We start from the raw sequence: 19,833 nt of genomic DNA, 5'->3' as shown, positions 1-19,833 counted from the left end.
ATAATCTATATTGAATTAAATCAAATTTTAACAATCATAAATTTCATAGCTTTATCAGCACAAATTTACATACTAATATGTTTTAGCCAAATACATTATTTAATTATAAAACTTACTATAGTAACATAAAGAAGTCATTCAATATTAATTTTCATGAACAAATAAGATGTTTGAAACCATAAGTAACCCATGGAACCAAAACTTAAAACAAAATCATCTCAAATATTTAAACCATATATCAAATCGATTTAATATCTAAAGATGCTATTATTGAGAAAAAGTGTAAAGATAGAGATCTAATTAAGTTTATGTACCTTTCATGTTCAATGAAGTCTTCATGATCTTATTTCACAATTTCAATAGATAGCGACATCAAATCCTTCACCATCCATCAAAGATATTGGAAATCATGAAGAATAAATTTAATCATCGATAAAAGGAACTATCACTTTGAGCAAGATCGTGTTGATAACGTGTTATAAAATAAAGAGAGATGGAGGGAATAAAGAACAAAGAAAATATGAAAGCAATAGAGAATGTACTTTATTGATCAAAATGGATGATTACAATACTTCATCAGAGTCTCTATTTATAAGCATAAGAAGTATAAAAGAAGTAGAGATCTAATTCTAATAACTATTAGAATTTAAAGTATATTAAAACTTTATCTTGATCATGATGGACATCCACTTAATAAGATATTCATAACAAAAATATATTTTTAAGTTTATAAGACGAGGTAAATTATTATTGGCTGGAATTTTTTTATGAATATGATATTTTGTGTAAAATAGGTAACGAATAATAGTTTAAGTATCACTTGCGACAAAAATTATTTAGGTATCAAAATGGGAAAATGAATAGTTTATATGTCAATTTATGTGTTAAGCCTTTTTAAAAATAGATTTAGTGGTTTGATTAACGAAAGTACCAACTTTAAAAAATAATATTTAGATATCATTTGTGATAAAAAAATTAGATACCAATATGAGGAAAAAGATATAGCTTAAGTACTAATTTGTGAATTAAGTCGTGAGACTTAAATTAAAAAGAATGAACTAGCACAATTACAAATAATACATACGTGTAACAACAGTCAGAATCAATTAATACGATGCACAACTAACTATAATTAAAATCAAGCTATTACAAAATGCGAGCAAACAAATTGATAGCTAGAATATATCTAAACTTAAACTGTAACGACCCGATAGTCACGGGTATCGGAAAGTGTATTTAAGAAGTTAGTTGTGTGGTTAATTAGATTTTGATTAGGTGAATTTGCTTAATTTAAGAGTAATTAGGTGTAAGGACTAGATTGCATATAGGGAGAAAGTTAAATTATAGATTAGAGAAAAGTGAAGGGACTAAATAAAAAATTAAACCTCAAATTAACAAGTGTGTGGTATTGGTAATGAAATGTGTAACATTTAAATACATTCATTTATAATAATTATTACTTACTTATTATTTAAGTAAATATTATTATATTATATTATATTATATTGTTATAATAATTAAAACATAAAATAAATGAAAGAAAATTAATAGAAAAGAAGAACAAAGTAGAACGAAACAGAGAAGAAAAAGGAGAAAAAAATTAGGGTTTTCAAGGGTTCAAAGCTTAATTGGTAAGTCAATTTAGTATCTTTTCTTGTAATTTTATGTTTTTAGAATCCTAGTATTAAATACTACTTAACCTATGTTGAAATTTTAGAAAATATTGAATTTTTAGATGCTGTTCATGTTGAATAATTTAAGTACTTGAGATTAAATTGATAGAATTTTAAGTAAGAAATGAAAAAGGATTGAATTGTAAAATAAATTATAAGTTTTGAGTATTAGAGACTAAATTGTAAAAATTTTGAAATTTAGGGATTTGAGTGAAATTAGAGAGTTGAATTTAGTCTAAAGTGGAAATTGAATGGAAATATGAAATTAGTTTTGAAGAAATAAAGTTAGTCTCGGTTTAGAAACTAAATTGGAATTTAGACAAAAGTTGAATAAAATTGAAATATTCAATGTGAAATTATATTGTATTGATGAATTTTAATTGTTTTAATTTCCGTAGCTAATGTTGTACCAAAACTTGAGTAAGAAAGGAAAAGATAAAGTCGACAAGGAATAGCTCAGAAATTCTGGTTTGTATTTCTATAATCTGAATTTAATTATTAATTGTTCTATTTTGATTTAAATGTTTATGGTAAGTAAATAAGATAAATGTTAGCATTTTTTATATTGAACTGAATGTATGTGAAATTGTGATTTATGTGATAATTGAGTATTGGATAATTGTGACATTAGAAAAATGAATTGAAACCCTATTAACTGTATCGGGTTGAATCGGATATAGATGGCATGCCATAGGATTGGAAGAGTTCAGGGATACTTCGACTTCAAGTCGATGAGACACTGGGTGTCAAATTATTACTTTGGATAAATTCGATGAGGTACTGGGTACCAATTTACTTCGGTATGGCCGATGAGACATTGGGTGTCAACTTATTACTTCGAATTATCCAATGAAGCATTGGGTGCCAAACTAGTGTGTTTTGGTCGGATCCATGTATCTGTTTGAGTCCGTGTTAGGTTAATAGGGGTTATTGAGTAAAATAGTGTTATGATTGATATTGAGTGGTGATTTGAAATATGGTTAGAGACACATGAATTTTGTATTTATGAATTGAATATGAATGAACAATATTGTTGTTCAAATGATTTGTGTTCATATTGTGAAAAGCTATCTGGAATAGAAAATGATAAAAATTGAATGTGTTATAAATACCTTATTTATGAATTGAATAATTGTATGACTATAGTTATTATATGTTATATTATTTTACTTTTAAGCATTCAGATTATAGAAATACCACTGAGTTTATACTCAGCGTATGGTTTGTTATCCGTGCACAGGTTAGGTTAAAGTCAGATTGCCGATTCAGAATCCATCAACGGTTCCGAACTCAAAACATGGTGATGTATATTTCTTTTTGTGTTAGCGTGTACCTAGGATGTCTTATGCTTGTCATTTTGGTAAGTGAATGTAAATAATGTTATAAGATGATATTGGTTACTTATATACATGATTATATGTGTTAAGTTGAGGTTTAATATGGAATGTTTAAGTTGATGCATAAGTGTGAGTGATATAGGCAAATTTGGGTTAAAATTGGTATGAATTTAGAATTGGCTTAAATGGTATTTTATTTGATTGTTTTGATAATATATGTGAAGTACCTATGAGGGTACATTGGTTAGGAAACTAGGATGATTGTTTTGACATGTTTTAAAGGTATTAAATTATGATGTGTAAGCTAGATGATTATATAATGTTCACATTTGATCTGAAAAGTCCGGTAATACTCCGTAACCCTGTTTCGGTGACGGATAAGGGTTAGGGGGTGTTATATATACCATAATAAAACCGAAAAAACCCGAACTAAATCTAAAATAAACTATAAATTAAGAATTGGACAAAAACTAAAACACTATGTTTGGTTCGTTGTAATGGAATAGAGCTGTAATCAGTAATTCAATTGTTTGGTTGAATGGAATGGAATAGAATTGTAATAGTATTTTTGTGTTTGGATGAATGGAATAATGTTATAATAGCATAAGGAAAAAAATTGAAATGACCAAAGTACTTTAGGTAGATGATTATTAAATTTTAATAGGATTATTATTAAAAATATTTTATTAAAATATTATTAAATATAATTTAATAAAAATAATATATAATTTAATAAATTATATTGAAATATTTTATTTTATATTTTAAATCCAAGTTTTAAAGGATTAATCTGAAAAATAATTTATTATTATTATTTAATATTGAATGAAATAATTATTTTTTGGTGGTTCATTATTTTGTGCAAATTTAGTTTAGGTGAGATGTTAATTAAAAAATCGAGTTAGTAGTCAAATATTAAAACAAGTCACAAATAATTGATACAAAGAAGTTGGTTTCAGAGTAAATGGATGAAGGATGATTCGGCTCATTATCAACCAAAGTAACCAGCACTTCCGACATAAAAAAAAAATAAAGAAACAAAAGACCCACTTCGGCATTCGGAATAATACAAATCCTAAATCCATTTAAATACCCCCACGCAACCACAGTTTCTCTACACTTTCTAAAACCATTTCAATCCACGCTAATTTCTTTCATTTCGTTCATCAAGGGAAAAGAAAAGCAGAGTTGAAAGATGGGGACTTATAGGATGTGCGGGTGCTTTACTAGGAAGTTCAAAATCATTGAGGCGGCACCACCACCGGATGTTATAGCTGCATTCGAGAAGTACGCCGAAGGTGGGCCTCAAATGACGGCGGAGCAGTTGCATAGGTTCTTGGTGGATGTGCAGGGGCAAGGCGGTGCCAAGGTCTCCGACGCGGAGGAGATTCTGCTGCAGGTTCTGCAGAAACGACACCATATGGCGAAGTTCAGAAAACACGCATTGACCCTCGATGATTTCCATCATTACTTGTTTTCTGCAGATCTAAATCCGCCAATCGATAATAAGGTGACCCGTTTCTTATTTTCGATGATTTGGTTTTTTCATCTGTCCTTTTTTTTTTTTTTGTTATAAAAACTGTTATCATCAGTGGGATCTGGTTAGTGTGTTAAGGATTATATTGTTGGAGCTGATGGAGGTTAATTTTGATACTTACCATACACTCCAAATGTTACCCTTTTTTCCCCTTGTTTTGGCGATGAAGGATGCTCCTGAAAACTATATCAAAATTGGTTTCTTGTTTGAAGAGGTGTTCTCTTAATGCAAAGTCAAAAGGGTTTTGAAACTTTGATCCAAACACTTGGTAAATTTTTACAATTTTAGACAAAATTGAGGAGTGTTCATCCCTGCTTGATTAGTGCTTCACCTTTTTCTGTGTATGCATGTTTGGGGATTATGCGACCATTTGTTTGACAATTAGTACGATCTTTGCATTCAGGTCCACCATGACATGACAGCTCCTTTATCCCATTATTTCATATACACTGGTCACAATTCGTATTTAACTGGAAATCAACTCAGTAGCGACTGTAGCGATGTCCCAATCATAAAGGCACTGAAGAGAGGAGTAAGAGTGGTGGAGCTTGATCTATGGCCAAATTCCACAAAAGATGATGTGGATGTTCTACATGGAAGGTAAATTTCTTTTAATATCTTTGTTCTTGGAATGTTACGTGGAACTGTACCGGTTTGTTTTTCAATGTGGTATTGTCTTGATAGAAGTGGTATTAATTTTCTTCCTCTTGATTTACGAGGCAAAATGCCTACTTTTCTAGCACTGGTTAGCAGGTTTGGTTCAATTTTTGTTTTGTTCTACTCGTCGAACAATCGTTGATTTGTCTGTCTATGATGATAGGACTTTGACAGCTCCGGTGGAACTCATTAAATGTTTAAAATCCATTAAAGAGCATGCTTTTAGTGCATCCGAATATCCCGTTGTAATTACTCTTGAAGACCACCTGACTCCAAAACTTCAGGCAAAAGTTGCTCAGGTACTTACCTTATATAGTTCTTTATCTTTTAATCTTCCATTTATGCTTGAGAATGGAATCACCTTTGGCTAATGTCATTGTAGATGGTTACTCAAACATTTGGGAAAATGCTGTTTCGTCCCGAATCTGAATGCTTAAAAGAATTCCCTGCACCAGAGGATCTGAAGTATAAGATCCTTATTTCAACCAAACCTCCCAAAGAGTACCTTGAAGCTCAGACTAACAAGGACAAAGAAAAGGAGAAGGATTCAGATGATGATGTTTGGGGAAAAGAACCAACAGAACTTACAGCTGAACAAGAAGATGAAAAGGTATGTTTTGAAATGAATCGAGTTACATGTTGGTTTCATTTAACCTAATACGTAGATTACAAGGAATCTTCTACAGGTGCACTTAGATAGGTCCATCTTTGAATACTTATGTAGATTTTTGGTTGCAGACTGATAGTGATGCAAGTGACAACAATCAGGATGATGAAGATTCAGATGCGTTTGAACCTGAGGTAGACTCTTCAAGAGCCCCTGGTTACAAGAGTCTTATTGCCATTCCTGGTGGCAAAATAACAGGTAGGTTGAAGGAGGCCCTAAAAGTTGAACCCGATAAAGTTAGGCGCCTTAGTCTGAGTGAACAAGCACTTGAAAAGGCTACTGTGTCTTACGGGACTGATCTTGTGAGGTAATTATTTGCATTAATTTCAAACCAGACATTCCTTGTATGATACGGTAAATATTATGTAAAACGTAATTGATTTTTCTTCTTTATTATTAATTTTTCCTAATTCCCAAATTTTCCTTTCATTAATGCATTTAGATTTACCCAGAAGAATTTCCTGAGGATATATCCCAAGGGTACTCGGTTTAACTCCTCAAACTACAAGCCACAAATTGGTTGGATGCATGGAGCTCAAATGATTGCCTTTAACATGCAGGTTTTGTTTCTATACTTATTTCAGTTCCCCTAATCATGGTATTCTGAAATGCAGGTTTTGTTTAAGCGTTTCATGCAGATTTTAGTTATGCATTTTTTTTTTTTTTGTTTAGACTAAATTAAAAGTAGTGGAAACAAAAATATAACTTCCTGAAGGTGTTCTTCGACATTGAATTCAAAAACCCAAGCAAATTGAATTTGATCATACTATATAAATGCTAAGAGCATTTTCTTCAATGCTATTTATCCTTCATTGCAATGCAAAAGTTTGTTGTTATGAGTTATGACCCAAAGTTTTATAAATCCAACTGACAAGGTTGTGGTATAATTGCAGGGATATGGTAGATCCCTTTGGTTAATGCAAGGGATGTTTAGAGCTAATGGAGGCTGTGGTTATGTAAAAAAACCTGATTTCCTGATGAATGTGGATGCGAACAGTGAGAGAGCTAAGTTACCTGTTAAGAAGAGATTAAGGGTAAACATTATTCAAATATCAAAAGATTCTCATCCTTCCCAGCATCCTTTTATTGAATCCTCTTATCATCTACCCGACAGGTGAAAGTCTACATGGGAGATGGATGGCACTTAGATTTTAAACACACACACTTTGACACCTATTCGCCACCTGATTTCTATACAAAGGTAAGATGATTACACTGGTAACCGGAGATACTAATTGTTTAATGTGTCAAAACAATTTTCTGATATATTTCAATATTCCGTGTATTCCAGCAAAATTTACAGTGAACCAGCCAAGTGCAGTGTAGTTTGAGTAATGATAAACATGCTTACTGAATTTTAACTCTGAATTTGTTAATGCAGGTTGGAATAGCAGGAGTGCCAGATGATGAAATAATGAAGAAAACGAAGATAAAAGAAGACAACTGGACACCTGTTTGGGATGAAGAATTTACATTTCCATTGACTGTTCCTGAATTGGCATTGCTGCGAGTTGAGGTCCACGAATATGACATGTCCGAGAAGGATGACTTTGCCGGTCAAACTTGTTTGCCAGTCTCAGAACTGAAGCAGGGGATCCGGGCAGTTCCCCTCTTTGATCGCAAAGGAGAGAAGTTAAACTCTACCAGACTTCTTATGCGGTTTGATTTTGTGTGAGACTATAGAGGTTTGTTAATTTTTTGTGTTTTTTTTGGTTTGGTTGAAGGACTACCTATTTTGCTCCATCGGTAGTAGAAGCTACTTCAGCTTCATTTTCTCCTGTCTGCCATAGAAAAAAAACTTAAAAATTAATAAAAAAATAATGACAAATGTTTGATCTACTTCTAGCTGTTATTACTCTGATTTTTCACACATATTCAGACATACATTATTATAGAAATATGATTCATCAAGAATTACTCCAAATGGAAAAACTTGAAAAGGGAAATGCACGTAACCATATTCTGAGTCCAAGAGAGGTTTCTACACCTTATAATTCTCCTGTGCATTATGTCAATTTTGCTCCTGGATATGCCATGTATAGATTATTCTTCCATGCTTCCTTGGTGGAATGCATATTAGCCTCGTTAAATTAAATGCTTCACCAATTTCATCTTATTATTCATACTTTTATTTTTGAAGTTTTGATGCATAGTGACATTACTTTGTTAATTTGCTCACTCAATGTTCAACTTCAATGTCATCTTCAAATACATAAAAGTAACTTACAATAAATTGAATATATCCGTATCTAACACACGCATATGAGTTTGAGTCCAAGTAACATAGGCCCCAAATACGAAAACAAAAACTCTCTCATACCCCGTATTCAATACTGTGCTAGTCGATTTTGTATTTTATCTAACCAAGCTGGAAGACAATTAAATTTAGACTCCTGTTATCAAAGAATGGATTACAATAATAAATAATAACAAAACTCATAATAGGGCAAAGAACATAAAACCTTCCCAGAATCATGTATTAAGCAAAGCAAATCAATAGTCTTTTGAAGGATGCAATTTAGCCAGCAAACCCGGAAAAGGCAGGCCATGGTTGCATTTTCTTCAAATGATAATAACAATCACAATGTTCTCACAGAATGTTGATACATGCGCTGCTCACCAATGCAGATTCACATTCTACAAAAATATTGTTTTCAATTTTTTTGACTTCTCTAAGCAGGAAACTGACTTACAAGGTGTTGGTAAGATGAGGAGATCTTGAAACGGGCATTAGCGTGCCATTTTTCAACTGTCTGCATCGGTCTTTTGAGACTTATCATTTGCGTATTCAACAAATATCAGCCTTCCACGGACAATCTTGTGCAAAAGAACCAAACAACGATAACATGTAAGAAAAAGGAGTATTCAAAGTTCATTTCACGGAATATTTCGATAACAAGAAAAATGCTCAGAAATCTGAATTTTAAACGACACTAACATAGTGAGTGAGCATTGATCAGATTGATTCAGCCATAAACTGAACTTTTTTACACTGAATCGTGCTTTATTGAACCGCAAATACAATTAATTCAAACTCCAATTTGAAGGATTCTCAGATAGTGTAAGATGCAAAAAAAAAAAAAAACAGATAAACAAAAGTTGGTGACATTTGAAGATTACCCTGCCATTCATCGCTTTCAGTGCCTTCTGAGCTTCTGCCTCGGTTTCAAATGTAACAAAACCGAACCCTTTAGGCCTTTGAGTTTTGGGGTCTCTAATGAGCCTAGCTACACTCACAAAGAAAAAACGACAACCCAATATGGGAATTGATAAAATACTATGATTTTCATAGAAAAAGAAAACAGAAATAATAATAAAACTGAGCGAAAAAATTTAGTACCTTCTTTAACAACACCAAATGGTGCAAATAAAGTCTTAAGCTCTTGATGGTTTGTGAAAAATGACAACCCTGCGATCAACTGTAAGAATTAATTCCAGAATAAATATGCAGAGGAAAGTGATAAAGAGAGGTAGTAACTGTGAACAAAGAGCTGAGTCCCCAATATCTTAGCCATCTGAGAGTGAAACAGTGTCGGCAAAACGGGACCCTAAAGTAGGTACTTATTCATCACAGCTGCACCAAACGACGACGTCTGTTGCCACTGTAAGCCATATAGGCTTCTTACCTTCGGTTTTGAATTTTGATTAGATGAAATTATGGTGTTGTAACTATTGGCTATCTGGACTTGGGCTATAGCCAATTAGAATTTTGTTTCTACTCTAATCTAAAACTTATATTTAAACATTTTTATTGAATTAATTAAACCTTTAATTGAATCATTAATTCAATTATAAAAATATAAAAACATTTTTAATTATAATTAATATTATTATAATACATTTTGTTTAGTATAGTTTTATACCATCTCTAAATAAAATAACAAAACTTTAAAACTAATAATTAAATGCATGTTCAATAATAGGAAAATAAAATTGATTGCGAATCCACCTATATTTTTAATATAAAATATTTTTTCACCCCACAAGCTTTGATTTATATAATGAATTTTATATAAATATTCATTTGTTTTTTATGTCTCCTCGACATAGATCTGTCCATATCACCGAGTGAATACTTGTAGATAAATAACAATTTAATCTATTTTCTCTTAAAGTTGTTGTAAATAAGATATCCATATATTTTATATTTTTTGAATTTTCTTAAGATTGAGATCAAATTGATATTATTTATAAATTTTGAGAGTTAATTTTAAAATTATAACTAAACTAATATAATATGTAAAAGCTGGACTAAATTTATTATTATATTAATTTTTAATTATCACCTCACCTTTCTATCGTATACTTAATGGTATTTAACGGAAATGCACAAAAAACCATTTCAATGTGACCAATTTTAAAAATTCCCCAAAAAAGGGACCCATAATTGGATGATAGTTTACCATTCTTTTAAATACATTTTCAAAAAGTGTTAATGTACACTTTAGCCTATAAACTTGATAACTTATATTTATACCTAATTAATACAGTTGCGTTTTTTAACATCAACTAACACGTGGATAAAAACGCGATGTTCATTAAAAAAGAAAAACTAGTTAATTTATTTTTTCACTTTATTAATGAAAAATGTTTTTTCATCCCATCACCGTTTCTTCTTCTCCCTCAGTTTCTTCTTCCACAACACCATCACCAAAACTTGTTCAAGTTGTTGTTGCTCAAGGCCCGATCCAGCAACATTCACACGGGCCATTTACCAATAAAAGCTTAATTTTTTTATAAATTTATCGAAATGGGCCTAATATTTTATTATTTATCGGAATTGACCATTTTCCGGCAAATCGCGTCCACGACAGCGCGATTTCAGGGGACGTGCCAGGAAATCGCGGCTACATCAGCGCGCTTTGCTGACGTGGCAACAAATCGTGTCCTCAAGGGGGCGATTTTGTTGCCACGTCAGCAAAACGTGCTGACGTGGCCGCGATTTCTTGACTTGTAGGTTTTTGGATTTTAGGGTTTAAGATTTTAGGGTTTTTAAAATTTTTAGGGTTTTGGAGAAAAAAGTAAACAGATAAGTCGCTCCCACGTTTACGCGCTTCTTTATGGAAACATCTGCCCTTGAATCTACAAATGTTGAGCATGCATTCACTGAAATACTAACTCAAATACATCATGTGATCAGTCGAAAAGCACTCGAATGAGGGAATTATCAAACAACATTGCCCAAGGGACAAACCATCAATGTCGGCTCTCGGGATGATGTTTCAGCTGTGAAGAAAGACGGCTGCTGTTCTACATAATTGTTAGATGATTCCGAGTGTCCAAATTTGCTTCCTCATTAAGCACAAGCTTTCCTCACCGTGATCTTTCTCGAGATCTTTCGTTGAAGACGAAGAAATCACAGCATTCCAAGGATTTTCTTATAGTTTATTCAAACAGATCTAGTTTTAGCATTTTAAATGATTTTCATTAGTTGTGAAGAATAAATTTTAAATTAGCTATCAAAATGTTTTGTATTTTCAAAGGAGTATTTTATGTAATATAACAAATAAATAGGGATAATTTAGGTATTATAAATAATTTAAATAATTTAGTGCAACTATATACATGAAATTTCATAGATGGGCAAGACGCGGCCACGTCAGCAAAGTGCGTTGACGTGGCCGCGATTTCCTGGCACGTCCCCTAATATCGCGCTGACGTGGACGCGATTTGCTGAAAAATGCCCATTCTGGTAAATAATAAAATACCGGGCCTATTTCGGTAATTTAAAAAAATAGGCTTTTTTTGGTAAATTGCCCCCATTCACAAAGCTCTACCATTCTCATTTTCCAAAGCTAATTCAAACGAGGGAAACAAAAGGATAATAGAATAAGAACTTTCTTCAAGCATGGAACCCAAAGAAAAACAAGAGAAAGGGAAAACGAAAATCAAAATCAATCATAGTGGGCAAAAGGAAGCCATTTTTGGTGATGAGCCAGAGAACTCTGACCCAAAAAGCTAAAAATAAATCATTTACTTTCTTATTCTTTCTCGCCTACTAGAAAAATTACAAAATGGATTTTCAATTTTTCTTTTAAAACAAAGACATGAAATTTAGGGACCAAACCAAAAAAATTGAGAAAGGTGAGGGATTAGGAAGAAAAAGAAGGAGAAGGTAAGAGGCAAAAAGGGAGATATTAAAGTCAAAAGTTTTTGAATTTTAATGTATTTTAATTAATAAATATTAAAGCGTAAGTTAGGTAATTAAAAAAAGTGGCTTAAGGTTTTTAAATTTAGATTATAGTGAAGTCTAAAAAAAGTTAGGTACCAAATAATTACAAGTTACCAAGTTTAGGAGCTAAAGTGTAAACTAACCCTTTCAAAAAAGGGCCAGAGATGGAACCTTCAACTTCCCATTGTCAAGTGGATGACCTACAATTGACTAAAAAGTAGGTCAATTTCCTACCCCACCAAAAAAAGCTGCTGGTTTATTATTAGATTTAATAGTAGGTAATTAAATATCATTTCATTTGAAAAAAATATTAAAAATGAATTAAAAACACAATAATTTTATAATTATTTTTAAAATCAAATAGCTTAAATCACAACCTTAAAATATCTCAAAATGAATTAATGGATAAAATTGAATGATTTAAGATACTTTGAGGGCTCGATGATTAGTGTTGATTTTATATATTTTTTATTTTTCAATAAAATATAATTATATAATACAAATATAAAAGAATTAAAATATGATATTTTAGAAAATAGCATAAACAGAACTTAAATCCATATAGTTACTGAAAATACACAATAATAGTTTACAAAATATTATATATACAATTTTATGCTAATAACTTAAGTGTACCGGTTTTTTGTTTTTAAAGGATATGAGTTTTAGTTTAATTGTTGCTGTAATGAGGTTTAATGTATACTTTAATTCTTTAGTTTTTATAGTATATTGTTTTTTCACTTTGGTTTTAAAGCTTTTTAGCTTATTTCAGTGCCTAACGTTATCAGTCATTTCTAGTTTAATCTTTAATATTACTAACTATCGACTAAGAGATCTAGCCAATTATATGTTGTTATGTGTCATATGATGATGCCATTGTGATATATTGTTATGAATATTTCATTATAAAGTGGATGCAAATCAAAATTAATATAAGTTTGATGTACTTGAGGACTTCAATATTCATTAAAAGTATAATTTTATTTCATTTTTGCGTCTTATGTTTACAAATATAGACTTTGGAGTAATATTGTATTCTTCCTATTGATCAATAGAAATACGTTTTTTTGCTTACCTATTTTTGTTCTTTTACTTTCTTTGTTATTTATTTCATAGCATATATAAAATATTTACAAAAATATTTAAGAATTTATAAATATATATAATTATAAAATTACACAATGAAATATAAAATATAAAAGATTTACTAAAAATTAAAATATATTATAAAATTTAATATTTATAAAATTTTATAAATCACATTTACTAGATGAGATTGTTGTTTTTAGAAGCATATCACCTACGAAAAATGTTTTATAATTCAATTGATCAAATTTTATAACTGTTATATTTTTAGGTGTTAAATTTAGACAAACTTGTAATAAAAATAATTTATCACAATTAAATAATATTTTTAATTATTCTAAATAATTTTTACTCTCTCAAAACAAATTATTTATGCAATATCTTAAAATTACTATCTGAGTGTTTAACCAATCTAAAGAACATTGGTATAAAATAAAAATAGCATGTGCATAATGATTGATGAATGAAGTTTACTCAAGACATTAAATAGGGAGCCGAGTCAAATAAACATGTTGCCAATAACATTGGTAAAGTACTAAACATTTATGTATTTTAAATTATTATAAATTGATTTAAAATTTATTCAATTCTTATTAGAATATGTTGAAAGTATAATTTTTATAAAAATTGATTGTATTATCACATACGATTTTTATATCAAATTTTAATATTTTAAATGTAATTATCCAACGTTTATTTTATGCCAATATACTATATTTTTCTATTTTAAAAATTTTAATAATTTTAAAAGCTTTTACGATTTCTAATAAACATTTTAAATTTTCAATATTTTACAATTTTATTATTTTTATAAGTTTTGATATTTTTATTACTTTTCACATATTTTTATTTTTAGACACTTATATTTATTTATACTTTTAAAGTTCTTTTAGGTTTTTACTGAATTGTGGCATTATCGTGGCGTTAACGAATATCCATTATAATTTATAGTTGATTGGATATTCTAACCATTCTTTTAATGTCCAAAAAATTGAACCAAAAATATCCGATAACCTTGGGACTAAACTGAACCATTTAATAATATTAGAGATCGGAGTGAATAAAAAAATTTAAGTTGAAAGTGAAAAAGTAATATACTTTAGGCGCTAAAATCTGCATTAAATCTTGTAATAATGAGAAGCAATTAGAGGAAGTTATTCACGTTATTCACAAAATCAGCGTTAATCACGTTACCCTCTGCCATGCTGGCGCTGCTGATGTCATTAACCAATTTTGAAAAAATAAAATAAAATAGATTGATTCAATAATGGTTAGAAGGAATAATTGAATAGATGAAAATCAAACATCTCCATCAACCTACAATCCGTGCACAAACATAAAGTTCCTGAAAGCTGAAGTCTGAGGTTTTTATTACTTAAAAAAATCACTTCTGACTCTAAAAGTATTTTTAAAAGAAAGTATTTTTTGATATTAATGCTAAACACTTAAATTTTAAACAAAACTTTTCAAAAGTACTTATCCACAACACTTTTCAAAAGCAATGAAGAACTGGCCTTAAATCTTACTTTCAATAATTCTACATGCTTTGATTTTGTTTTGTATTTCTTCGGTTATATATTTATATGTTTGCATTCTACTTTTACTAGTAAAATTTCTCTACCAAAAATAAATTTAATGTATTTTTAAAGATATAAGGAAAATATTAAATGGGAAAACTACCATTAAAGTCACTAAATTATTAGTATGTTTATGTTTTGGTCATGCAATTTTTAAAAGTTACAAAATAGTCATTGTATGTTTTTATTTAAGTTATTGAACTATTTAAAAATTTTTATTTAAGTCACCGGATTGTTATGTTTTCCTTTTAAAAGTTTGACTATTGAGTTTTGAGTGACAATTTGGTGACCGATACGGTGGATTCGCAGATCCAAGTTGATCTAAAGGTCAATGTCAGAAATCAGAGAATAAAACTATTTGAATTTTGATTCGTAGGTTCGTGACATTCAAAACTATTTCATGAAAAAAAAAGAAACTATAGAAGAGAAGGGGAAATAGAGTTTTCAATTGGTACAGACGGTGCGAACAAAAAAAGCCATAAACAATAAATTTAACAATCTAATGACTTAAATAAAAAATTTTAAATAATTTAATAACCATTTTATAATTTTTTTTTCTTTAGAATTGAATGACGAAAACTTAAACATACTAATAATCAGTCTCAATTGTAAGAGAACCATGGCGCCTGAAGATTAAAATAGCATTTCTACGTAATATTTTGATCATCACAAGAATAGTAATGGTCTAACAAAAGAGATCTCCATCATAAAACAAATAACATTATTGTTTAGTACACTTGGGAGCTTTTTAACTTTACATCTATTTATTTTAAATATATATAAATTAAAACATGTAAAAAAATTAATTTCTTATTATTGAACTACAAACTTCCATAGTTAAAATAAAAAATTCAATGTCAATGTAAAAAATAAGTATCCAAACATGAATTACATATCCAATCGTTGAGTCAACTAATATCCTGATTTGCTTCGTTATATATATATATATATATCTCAAATCAAATAAACGAAAAAGAAAAAGAAGCCAAATTTCATAACGTGAATGGTGGTTGATAAGATGAAGGTCCAGTGTTTGTGGGCAGTCCAAGGTAGGTACACATATCTGGCAGTAACTTTTACACTTAGCACTCAAACCACTCATTCACTGTCACTCTTCTTCCAAGGTATCTTCGTGTTGTTTCTGGAAATCTTTTCATTATAATTTTAGAATTTAATTTTTATATTTTTTTTATTTTTTAGATTTCAAAATTCATATCTAATTATTAGAATCATTTTGTTAAATTCAAATTCACTACATTATATGGTTATCAAGTAAGTATTTGTTTTATGAAAATATGGTACTATCAAATTTAACTTAAATTTTAAAATTTAAAAAGTAATTTTAGAAAAATTAAATTATAAAATTATGAAAAATAGCGATTATAAGAAATAGGGTAAATTTTAGAGCAGGCACGTATTGTGATATGTGTTATCCATTGGATTAGAAAGGGACCAATTTAAAAAAATCGATTCGAATCTGAGTAGTAATGCAACAACTTGGAATAGATTCTTTTTTTTCTGAGTGTAGTCATTTAAACAGAAAAAAAAGGGATTCTCTCTTCTTCTTCCTTTTTCTTTCTTACCGTGTGAAAATAATAATCAACAAAGCCACAAAGGCATCTATCTTCACAGAAGATGGACAAAACACCACAAGCTTTATCTAAAACAAAATAAACAAATAAAAAAGTGGTTTTTAACGATCAACGTACAAAAAAGAGAGTGACTTGACTAAGAAAACACTGCAAGAATCTTACACTTACAATTTTAATGTAATATAAATTAATCATCCACGACTATCACAGATTATTCTTGTTTCTAAACAAGTACCAATATTTTGTCAAAAGATAACTCGCTTCTTCCGTTTCTTTATTTTGTTTCAAATTTGCATGTGTGAGAATAATCCAACTTCCAGGAATCTCTCTAATGGCAGTAAACAAAGAAGGCGGGATTTTTTTGTTGAACAGATCTGATATATAAAGAATGTTTACAGGGGAGCATGTATAATCACCTCTCCAGTTCAACGGCAAGGTAGAAACAAAGGAAAGCAAAAGATTGTCATCACGCACTTGAAGTTTTTCTTTTCTTGATCTGATTCAGTAAAAGTAGGGTGTGACAGGGCTAGTTTCTCGTATGGGGTACATGGGAGATTATAGCATGTGTATCTGCTTCCCTAAGAAGTTTGGGGTCACCGAGGCGGGGCCACCGGTTGATGTGAAGGAGGTTTTCATGAAGTACGCCACCGGAGGTGGCTCCGGCATGACGGTGGAACAGCTGAGACGGTTCTTGGTGGAGGTTCAAGGTGATGTTGAAGCTTCCATGGAAGATGCTGAAAGGATTGTGGAGGAAGTGTTTAAAAGGAGGCATAACAATGTAAAGTTACCAGAGCTGGCTTTAAGTCTAGAAGATTTTCAGTTTTATTTATTCTGTGTGGATCTCAATCCTCCTCTACTTAATAAGGTATAAATCCTTTTGCTGCTTCTTTCCTGATGTTTTGTTTGGTTGCTGGGAAAGTTAAACATTAGATGCTTGTTTGGAGAGAAAATAAAAAAAAGTACATATTCCATGTTTTGACCTAGAACAAAATCCATTCAGGTTCATCAAGACATGACAGCTCCACTTTCCCACTACTTCATATACACTGGTCACAATTCATATTTGACTGGAAATCAAATCAGCAGTGATTGCAGCGATGTTCCAATCATAAAGGCCCTCAAGAGAGGTTTAAGAGTAGTGGAACTCGATTTATGGCCAAATTCTTCGAAAGACGATGTTCTTGTTCTTCATGGATGGTATGTACAGTTTAAAAAAAAAAACTGGTAAATAAATTCAGGGTTTTCGTTTTTAAAATGTGTATTTTTTAAATGTAGGACTTTGACAACTCCAGTGGAGCTGATTAAATGCTTGAGATCCATTAAAGAGCATGCTTTTTCTGCATCTCCATACCCAGTGATAATTACTTTCGAAGACCACCTTACCCCAGATCTTCAAGCTAAAGTTGCTCAGGTTTTTCGTCATTTTCTTTTACAATTTTAATGTCCATCAATCTTTCCTGGAAAGTTATACATTTCTAATTAGTGCTTATTATATATCTGCAGATGGTGATCCAAACATTTGGGAACATGTTGTTTTGTCCTCCTGAATCTGATTGTGTGAAAGAATTCCCTTCCCCGGAAGAACTGAAATATCGAATTGTCATATCAACTAAACCTCCAAAAGAATACCTTGAAGACAAAAACTTATCAAGCAGAGGAAGTAACTCTCTCAAAGACAAAGATTCTGATGAAGATACGTGGGGGAGAATGTCAGCAGACCTCACCAATGATGACGATAAGGTCAGCTGAGAAAAAAGCAAATAGAGAAGAAAAAAAATCATGATCTCTTTTCATATTTCTGCCTAAATTTCTCATTTTAAAACCTTTTAGCCTGTTTTACTTGCAGAGTGACTGTGATGCAAGTGAACATAGTCAATGTGACGGTGACAACGAAGCTTGTGATCAGCTATTGCGGCCGTTGGGAGCACCGGCTTACAAGAATCTGATCTCCATTCCAGCTGGAAAGCCTAAGGGAAAGCTGAGGGAGAAACTAAAAGTTGAGAAAGATAAAGTTAGACGCCTTAGTTTGAGTGAACAAAAGTTTGAAAAGGCTACTGTCTGCCATGGAACAGACGTCGTAAGGTACAAACAGCTATTATGATGGCTTTTATGTTAGTGGTTCATTTATGAGTGCACCTACTCTAATATTTAATCCTTGAAATCAATGGTGCTTTAGGTTCACACAAAGGAACATTTTGAGGATATATCCTAAGGGTACTCGGGTTAACTCCTCAAACTACAATCCTTTAATTGGTTGGATGCATGGGGCTCAAATGGTTGCATTGAACATGCAGGTTCGGCTTTTAGTATTTCCCTTTCTTCCATATCCAAAATAGTTTTCGATTGTTAGTGATGTTTTTTGAGCATGTGTTTTTTATGGTTTGGTTTCAGGGATATGGAAAGCCTCTGTGGTTGATGCATGGGATGTTTGGATCCAATGGAGGGTGTGGCTATGTGAAAAAGCCAGACTTTCTGATGAACGTGGGTCCAAATGATCAGGTTTTTGATGCCAAAGCAAAGCTGCCAGTGAAGAAAATTTTAAAAGTGAGACTCAATGGAGTTTTATAACAAATAAAAATTGATTCCTCAGTCTCCACCATTGTAATCATCTTTTCTTTCTCTCTAATTTACCTTCCCATGTTACTCAACAGGTTAAAGTACACATGGGAGATGGATGGCATTTAGATTTCAAACAAAGGTACCTCAATCTTTGGTCTTCACCAGAATTCTATACCAGGGTAAGCATAACTTGCTTATAACAGTGCTTCAATCAATCAATCATCCAATCCCTCGAATTTTCGAGTAACTCCAATCTCGAAAACAGGTTGGTATAGCAGGTGTTCCAGCAGACAAGACAATGAAGAAAACAAAGAAAAGAAAAGGCAATTGGACCCGAGTGTGGGATGAAGAGTTCACGTTCCAATTGACAGTTCCGGAAATAGCTTTACTTAGAATCGAAGTTCACGAATATAACATGTCTGAGAAAGATGATTTCGCTGGCCAGACATGTCTGCCGGTGTCCGAATTAAGACCAGGCTTCAGGGCTGTGCCTCTGTTTAACCGCAAAGGAGAGGAGTACACTTCACTTAGGCTGCTTCTACGCTTTGAGTTTGTCCAAGTAGATATTTAGTCTTTACGTGGGACTGTACTTCCCCACACTCGGGGATATGTTTATGCAAATGCATTAGATAGTCCCACAACATATATACCAGTCTTCCGAAACAAGAACACACCAAATTTCAATTTTGGATCCTGGGGATGAAATCAATTGAACGTTTAGCAACTTAAATTCATATAAACCATAAAAATATACAAATATGAAGCAAATTAAGATAATAAATTTTCTCCATTCATTTACAAACGATAAGAGTTTATAACTTGAAATGTAATGTTTTTAAAACTCAAAGGGATACCTACATATCTATATACTTATAGCACTTATTAGAATTCGATATCTCTTAAGCACCCTGTTTTCATCCAAGATTAGCGTAATAAATATTTTTTTCCCTTAGGTTGATGTGTAGTAATGAAAATG

The 19,833-nt window shown here is 31.2% G+C and overlaps 3 protein-coding genes across 4 annotated transcripts; 2 read left to right on the top strand and 1 right to left on the bottom strand.

Annotated features, from left to right (window-relative positions):
• Nucleotides 1-4,011: 4,011 nt before the first annotated feature.
• Nucleotides 4,012-7,710, top strand: LOC105768302 (phosphoinositide phospholipase C 4). Its single transcript, XM_012588168.2, has 9 exons — nucleotides 4,012-4,520; nucleotides 4,951-5,147; nucleotides 5,368-5,503; nucleotides 5,587-5,814; nucleotides 5,943-6,178; nucleotides 6,314-6,431; nucleotides 6,765-6,905; nucleotides 6,986-7,072; nucleotides 7,253-7,710. Exons 1-9 carry the CDS (start codon nucleotides 4,206-4,208, stop codon nucleotides 7,544-7,546), a joined length of 1,752 nt encoding a protein of 583 aa, XP_012443622.1. The 5' UTR covers nucleotides 4,012-4,205; the 3' UTR covers nucleotides 7,547-7,710.
• On the bottom strand, nucleotides 7,107-9,493 carry LOC105768306 (small RNA-binding protein 11, chloroplastic). Of its 2 annotated transcripts, XR_001125823.2 has the most exons (5): nucleotides 9,350-9,493; nucleotides 9,212-9,280; nucleotides 8,992-9,098; nucleotides 8,565-8,688; nucleotides 7,107-7,652 (listed from the first exon to the last, which is right to left on the bottom strand). XR_001125823.2 is itself a non-coding variant. In XM_012588177.2 (4 exons), exons 1-4 carry the CDS (start codon nucleotides 9,384-9,386, stop codon nucleotides 8,617-8,619), a joined length of 285 nt encoding a protein of 94 aa, XP_012443631.1. In that variant the 5' UTR covers nucleotides 9,387-9,493; the 3' UTR covers nucleotides 8,324-8,616. The 2 variants fall into 2 exon arrangements, 1 of the variants encoding a protein (XP_012443631.1); XM_012588177.2 differs by lacking the exon at nucleotides 7,107-7,652 and having other exon boundaries at nucleotides 8,324-8,688.
• Nucleotides 9,494-16,318: 6,825 nt separating this feature from the next.
• Nucleotides 16,319-19,581, top strand: LOC105770227 (phosphoinositide phospholipase C 5). The gene is made up of 9 exons (XM_012591328.2): nucleotides 16,319-17,163; nucleotides 17,299-17,495; nucleotides 17,574-17,709; nucleotides 17,802-18,038; nucleotides 18,145-18,380; nucleotides 18,475-18,592; nucleotides 18,690-18,842; nucleotides 18,950-19,036; nucleotides 19,123-19,581. Exons 1-9 carry the CDS (start codon nucleotides 16,837-16,839, stop codon nucleotides 19,426-19,428), a joined length of 1,797 nt encoding a protein of 598 aa, XP_012446782.1. The 5' UTR covers nucleotides 16,319-16,836; the 3' UTR covers nucleotides 19,429-19,581.
• Nucleotides 19,582-19,833: the final 252 nt, after the last annotated feature.

The sequence above is a fragment of the Gossypium raimondii genome, chromosome 5 (assembly GCF_025698545.1).
Source record: "Gossypium raimondii isolate GPD5lz chromosome 5, ASM2569854v1, whole genome shotgun sequence".
In the NCBI taxonomy this organism is placed as follows: Eukaryota; Viridiplantae; Streptophyta; class Magnoliopsida; order Malvales; family Malvaceae; genus Gossypium; species Gossypium raimondii.
Note: the sequence above shows the minus strand (reverse complement) of the source record. Positions and strands in the feature narration are given on the sequence as shown.

What these genes read in the sequence shown, in the direction of transcription:
- LOC105768302 (XM_012588168.2), top strand. Translation starts at nt 4,206, where the DNA reads ATGGGGACTTATAGGATGTGCGGGTGCTTTACTAGGAAGTTCAAAATC. An exon ending in TACGGGACTGATCTTGTGAG is followed by an intron (nt 6,179 to 6,313) that starts GTAATTATTTGC and finishes TAATGCATTTAG; the next exon opens with ATTTACCCAGAAGAATTTCC. An exon ending in CTGTTAAGAAGAGATTAAGG is followed by an intron (nt 6,906 to 6,985) that starts GTAAACATTATT and finishes TCTACCCGACAG; the next exon opens with GTGAAAGTCTACATGGGAGA.
- LOC105768306 (XM_012588177.2), bottom strand. Translation starts at nt 9,386, where the DNA reads ATGGCTAAGATATTGGGGACTCAGCTCTTTGTTCACA. An exon ending in GACTCAGCTCTTTGTTCACA is followed by an intron (nt 9,281 to 9,349) that starts GTTACTACCTCT and finishes AGTTGATCGCAG; the next exon opens with GGTTGTCATTTTTCACAAAC. An exon ending in ATTTGGTGTTGTTAAAGAAG is followed by an intron (nt 9,099 to 9,211) that starts GTACTAAATTTT and finishes TTGTGAGTGTAG; the next exon opens with CTAGGCTCATTAGAGACCCC.
- LOC105770227 (XM_012591328.2), top strand. Translation starts at nt 16,837, where the DNA reads ATGGGGTACATGGGAGATTATAGCATGTGTATCTGCTTCCCTAAGAAG. An exon ending in TCACCAATGATGACGATAAG is followed by an intron (nt 18,039 to 18,144) that starts GTCAGCTGAGAA and finishes TTTTACTTGCAG; the next exon opens with AGTGACTGTGATGCAAGTGA. An exon ending in CATGGAACAGACGTCGTAAG is followed by an intron (nt 18,381 to 18,474) that starts GTACAAACAGCT and finishes ATGGTGCTTTAG; the next exon opens with GTTCACACAAAGGAACATTT.